The sequence below is a fragment of the Gavia stellata genome, chromosome 34 (assembly GCF_030936135.1).
Source record: "Gavia stellata isolate bGavSte3 chromosome 34, bGavSte3.hap2, whole genome shotgun sequence".
Lineage (NCBI taxonomy): Eukaryota > Metazoa > Chordata > Aves > Gaviiformes > Gaviidae > Gavia > Gavia stellata.
In genome coordinates this window covers 3,060,652-3,066,703 of record NC_082627.1, presented here as the reverse complement: position 1 = coordinate 3,066,703, position 6,052 = coordinate 3,060,652, and the positions used below count along the sequence as shown (strand labels likewise).

The following is a 6,052-nucleotide window of genomic DNA, read 5'->3' as shown; positions in this document are numbered from 1 at the left end:
TCCCTCAGAAGTGGTCAAGGAGATCCCTCACGCTCACTGGCTATTCTGCCTACTGATGGGACAAGGAAAGGTGATATTTAGACTGAACTCTCTCTCTGAGCAGGAAAATGACAGTGCTGGAAAGAAGCGTCTCTCCCCAGCTGAGGAAGGGAACAGCAGTGATTCCTTCAGCCTGTTTCACAGCAGGTTCCCCCAGAGCCCCAGGGACACCTGGAGGGAGCCCAGAGGGGGCAGAGAAAGTGCTGCCTTGGGCTGGTCCTCTGCTGCTGAGCTGGGCTGGGCTCCTGGGGTGGAGGGAGGGAGCTGATGGCAAGTGGGCAGTGCTGCAGAGAGACAGCTCTGCCCAGGAGCAGCTTTTCTTCAAAGTGCAGCAGGGCTGAGGACACTGCCTGTAAGCACCGAGGGGAGAGGCGGGAGGCAGAGAGAGGTTAAAGGCAGTGTGGAGTGGGAAGATGCAGAGAGCTGATTTGAAGGGAAATCTTCATAGCCCTTAACACAGTAAGTGTCTGGCTGCAGGGAAAAGCAGCTGTGGTTCCTGGAGGGATCTCCTAAAGGTGGCACATCCCACAGCTTATGGGATCTGGAAGTACAACTCTCTCAGGTTCTCTGTTGTAGAGGAGGAGGATGTGCTGCAGATTAGGGACATTCCGCTGCACCATCAGAGATAAAGAACATGAAGACTGCTTTCTTCCGGGGACGGCTGCAGGGGTGTAAAGGTGGGTGTGCAGCCAGCGGTGCCCAGGGCTGTCCTTCAGAGCAGGGTCCCTGTGCCCCAGGGGCTGTGTGTTTGGGCAAGGACTCTGCTGCCTGCCAGGGTCAGCACTCAGCCTGCCCAGAGAACTCCCCACAGCGCTGTGGGGAGCTGTGGGTTGAATGAGTAACCCTTGGCAGGGCAGGGCAGGGTCCTTGTGCTGTCAAGAGGGTGCTGTGTGGGTCACGGCTGCTCACAGCTCCAGATCACACCTAGAATACTTCAAATGGGATGTTGCAAGGAGAAGATCAAGGTTGGGGTTACAATAAAGATAAGGAGCTTTCCTGAGCCTGTCTTCTCAGTTTCCTATTCCAGAGGGGCAGTGGGGAGGAGAGAAAAGGATAAATGGAAAAGGAGCTGTCGATTTTTAAGCAATCACTGAGACTCCTGAACTGCAACTTTGAGTGATCAGGAGGTCTGCCAAGAGCCTCCTAAAGTGCCTTCAGCCACTCCTCTGCCTAGGGACAACACCAGAATCACCTCTGCTGGACCCATCAGGGTTGCTCAGACCTGTCCTTTTCCACCTGCCATCAGACACAGGCACCCAGGCACTGCCCTGCAAACAGGCAGGTTTCTGTAGGACCAAGGTGAGTGCACAAAGGTTGGGATGAGGTCTGGGAGCACTGACAAGGAAAAGACATGGCACAAGGAAACATCTCCGAGGAGGAAAATCTCCAGGCAGCATATGTCCAGATATGATCAGGGAATGAGAGGAAACTAAACCCAGAAATGTTGTGGGAGGGAGAATTGAGAAAACTCCTGATGATCCCCTCCAATGCAGACCCCTTCCTCTCCCACCCAGCACAGCCTCTGCCTTCAGGGCCGTGGGCTCCAAGGCATGAACCACCTCCTCTGCAGCCAGAGCTCCAGCAGAGCCGAGGTGCAGCTCTCCAGCCTCGTGCCCAGTTCCCCTCCGCAGACCACAGAGGCTGAGAACATCTGCCCAGCAATGTTGGTGTCTGGGAGGTGGTCTGAGCAGCTGAGAAAGGGTAACGCTTTCCTGAGTGCCTGGCTGCCTCTCCCCCTGCCTCTCTCAGGGTGAGATATTTAGTGGTCTGCAGTTGATCACTCTGCTCTCAGCAGTGTCTGGTGGCTTTTCAGGGTAACACAGGAGTCAGATAGCCCTCCATCTGAGAATGCTGTAATTCCAGGGCAGCAGGAAACAATAAGGAGGGACAGACCAGGTCCCATCTCTCTGCTCTCAGCCAAAGGCAATCCTCTTTGTTTGCAGGATTTGCTGTGTTCTCCCTGAGTGCAGCAGAAATGCTGAGCGTTTCTGACATCCAGGAACACTCCCCAGGTGAGAAGGGGGGAGCTGTAAAAAACCCAAACCACTTAAATTGCATTTGCCATCCCCATTCCTTAGCACTGGGAATGCAGATGCTGACAAGCTCTTCTGCGTTAGGACCATTTTCATCTGACAAAGTCCAGCGCCAGGACTGGCCTCTGATCCCGAAATTCCCATGAACACACTGCTGCAAAGCAGGGCTGAATCCTCAGCATCCAGTGGGCAGAGGCCCTGCTAGTCATGGCACATTCAGCCAGCATCAGCCTGGGCTCCAGCATGGCAGATGAGGAAAGCCTTCTGGAAAAAGAAAAGGGAGAGTGTGTAGCAGGGGGAATATCAACGGGAATCACAGAGAATTCTTCCCTAACTTATTGTGTTTTCTTCCTCGGACAGTGCCCCATGCCCAGAGGATGCTGATGTCCAACGGTAGCTACATCACCGAGTTCCTCCTCCTGGCATTGGCAGACACACGGGAGCTGCAGCTCTTGCACTTCTGGCTCTTCCTGGGCATCTACCTGGCTGCCCTCCTGGGCAATGGCCTCATCATCACCACCATCGCCTGCGACCACCACCTCCACACCCCCATGTACTTCTTCCTCCTCAGCCTCTCCCTCCTCGACCTGGGCTCCATCTCCACCACTCTCCCCAAATCCATGGCCAATTCCCTGTGGGACACCAGGGCCATCTCCTATGGGGGATGTGCTGCTCAAGTTTTTATCATTTTCTGTCTGCTGTCAGCAGACTATTTTCTTCTCACTGTCATGGCCTATGACCGCTACGTGGCCATCTGCAAACCCCTGCACTACGGGACCCTCCTGGGCAGCAGAGCTTGTGTCCACATGGCAGCAGCTGCCTGGGGCAGTGGGTTTCTCCATGCTTTGCTGCACACAGCCAATACATTTTCACTACCACTCTGCCATGGCAATGCCCTGGATCAGTTCTTCTGTGAAATTCCCCAGATCCTCAGGCTCTCCTGCTCAGACACCTACCTCAGGGAAGTTGGGCTTATTGTGGTTAGTGTTTTTCTGGTTTTAGGGTGTTTTGTCTTCATGGTGCTGTCCTATGTGCAGATCTTCAGGGTCGTGCTGAGGATCCCCTCTGAGCAGGGACGGCACAAAGCCTTTTCCACGTGCCTCCCTCACCTGGCTGTTGTCTCCCTGTTTCTCAGCACTGGCATATTTGCCCACCTGAAGTCTCCCTCCATCTCCTCCTCATCCCTGGATGTGGTGGTTGCTGTTTTGTACTCAGTGGTGCCTCCAGCAGTGAACCCCCTCATCTACAGCATGAGGAACCAGGAGCTCAAGGATGCCCTGAGGAAACTGGTAACCGGACGTCTTTCAGCAGCCATAGGCTGCCTACCTTCCTCTGCAGCTGACTCCCAGTGTACATTGTGACAGGCCAAGTCTTCCTTTTATATATTTTTATTTCCTTTTTCCACTTTTGATGTTGTTATCTTCAAATACATAAAATGATTCCTTCCCTTAGTGATCCACCCATCTTGTGTGACTTTGTATAAATGGGAAAACATTTTCTTTAAGAAAATAAAAGAACCTGCAGCAATTTCTTTGTCTATGATGCATCCATCCATCCTCAGCATAGCAGAAATGAATGGGAAATAGAAAGACCTTTCTGGCTGCACCAGCTTGGGGCAGGCTACTTTGTGCTGGGGGGATGAGGACCTCTTGAGGACCACAAGGACTAGGGCTCTTGTGCCAGCCTGGGGAGACGGGATGGCACACAGGCGCTGCAGAGCTCTCAGGATATGCTGGAGAGGAGAACAGGGGACACAGGGTGCCACTGATCTCCTTGTCCTTGTGGCCCCCCGTCTCTGGGACTGCCCCCCAGGGGCTGCTGTGCCCTTCAGAGGGGCTGGGGCTCTGGGGTGAGTGCCCAGAGCTCTGTAGCACCCTGTGGCAAGTAGTGCTGTGGGGCCAGACCAGAGTGAGCTGGGCTGGAGAGAGGGCAGGGGAGGTAGGAGGTCTTGGAGGGAGCTGGGCTGAGCTGGAAAGTTCCTGGGAGAGAAAAACATCAGTGTACAGCTTGTACTGCATGACTGCGCAGGGTGAGGGCTCGCATCAGGGGGCTTGTGGTGCACAGACAGGGCTCCTGGATGGGAGCCGAGACACGCAGGTGCAGGAGAGAGGAGGCCAGTCTGTGCCCTTGGTGGCATGGACAGACCGGGAAGGTGGCCCAGGGCCTTTGTCTCCCCCCAGCCTCTCTCACCAGTCATTTCCAGCACCGGCCGTTCACCCAGTTTATGGGTAAGTCTGGCTGTGAGGCCATCTCCATTCTCCTGCTGGGCTCAGTGCCTGCATGGGGGGAAACGGCCAGCTCTGACCAGCTGCTGCTGAAGAGTGAGTGGCCCTGAGCAGCAGTGATTGGCCATGTGTAGGCCTGGGAGAGAGGGTCAGGAGATGTCCCTGAGAAACAAGGTGATGCCTGATGGCTTTAGCAAATCCTTCCAGCCATGCCTGAGCCCAGAAATGGAAAGCAGTCGATCTGTGAGGGTGGAGGAGGAGGAGGAGTTTTTTCCTGGGAAGGTGTCAGGAAGAAAGTCCCCTCTTGTGCACAGCAAAGATAAGGAAGATGTCTCCATGTTGTGTGCATGCCTCACCCTGGCAGAGAGGGAATGCCCGCTGCTGGGGGTGGCTGTGTTCAGTCACACCTCATGAGCTGGCCTTGCTCTCTTCCCCTCCTTCACTGCCCACACTTGGATGGACCACAAGAGCCATCCATGATGCTGGAAAATGCATGAACCTCCCAGAGGGAGGTCCCATAACTGCAGGGGAAGCGGGAAGGGTGTGTGAGACCCATGGGAGTGCAGGGAGAGAGCGGTGTGTGCCCAGCAATGAGTGTGTTAAGGGCAGAAAGAAGACCTGAAGTAGTGGCGGGGGTGAGGGGCTGTCATGCTGAAGTGAAATAGGTTGAATTTTGATTTTGAGGCAGCAGAAGGAGGACATGCATTTCAGTGGTGGGATACAAAGGGAAGTGCAGGAGTCAAGGAAGTCGGGGCTGGGTGATTTTGTGTGCTACAGGAGCATCAGCGGGGCGTTGGAAGAAGCCAGACGGTCTGTGGGGAACTCACAGGCATTGGCAAATTGTCAGGTAACCATGGCTTTGTGTTGGAAGGAACAGCCAGTGCAAACAAATTGGCACATAAAAGTAATTTATTTGCTGGCTGAGGAGGGAGACAAGGATGCTTAGCATAGACTTATCAAGGTAATTTATTCTCTTATTTTAGCTGTGCATACAGTGGCAACTCAGCCTAATGCATGGAGGACCCCAATACAGAGGAAAGCAGGGTTTATATATGTTACAATACAGTTGTGTAGACGAATCAGATCACTCATGTGAAGGGGTGGGCTAATCAGTTACCATTGCTCGTCTAATGGGTATGTACTTGTCGCACGCAGGATCAGCACGTGCTTGTCCCGTGCAGGTGGTACAGACAAATGGTCAGTGGTGTGTTAATTCTCATTGTTCTAAACCAATGTTCCGTGCAGGTGGAGGGGTTTGTCCTGGATACTGGTTGATTGCTCTTCTGGCCATGGTTATATGCCTGGTTTCTTGAAAGGTAAACCTTCCATGGTTTTGTTGTTGGTATGGGGTGTTGTCAACCTCTAAGAGCTGGTGTATGTTGGGTCTTCAGGTTGCCTCGGCCCTGAGGTGAAAGCTCATAGTCTCAGTTAGTGTTCATTCTTCTACGCAAGTTGTACTGCAGTTAGCATCTTGCCTTTCATAGGCATCAGTAAAGCTTGGGAGGTCCCAAGGTCAGAGCGAGATGATGAAGCACGGGGAGGTAGCGGCAGTCTGAAGGGAAACTGGCACAGGCATAGGACAGTGTAAGACTATCTGTGGTGCAAACGGCCTTGGTGCGGCTGGCCCCTCACTCCGCAACAGGACAGAAGTCCTCGTTCTCTCCATGGTGGCTGCTGTGTCTCCCGCTGAGTCCCATGAGAAGGCACCAGTTCCTTACAGTCCCAGGGCCTTGTCGCTGCCTCACCCACCCCCCA

General features: G+C 53.8%; 1 protein-coding gene across 1 annotated transcript; it reads left to right on the top strand.

Moving 5' to 3' along the window:
* Positions 1–2,455: 2,455 nt before the first annotated feature.
* LOC132320180 (olfactory receptor 14A16-like) lies at positions 2,456–3,433 on the top strand. The gene has a single exon (XM_059832452.1). It carries the CDS (start codon positions 2,456–2,458, stop codon positions 3,431–3,433), a length of 978 nt encoding a protein of 325 aa, XP_059688435.1.
* Positions 3,434–6,052: the final 2,619 nt, after the last annotated feature.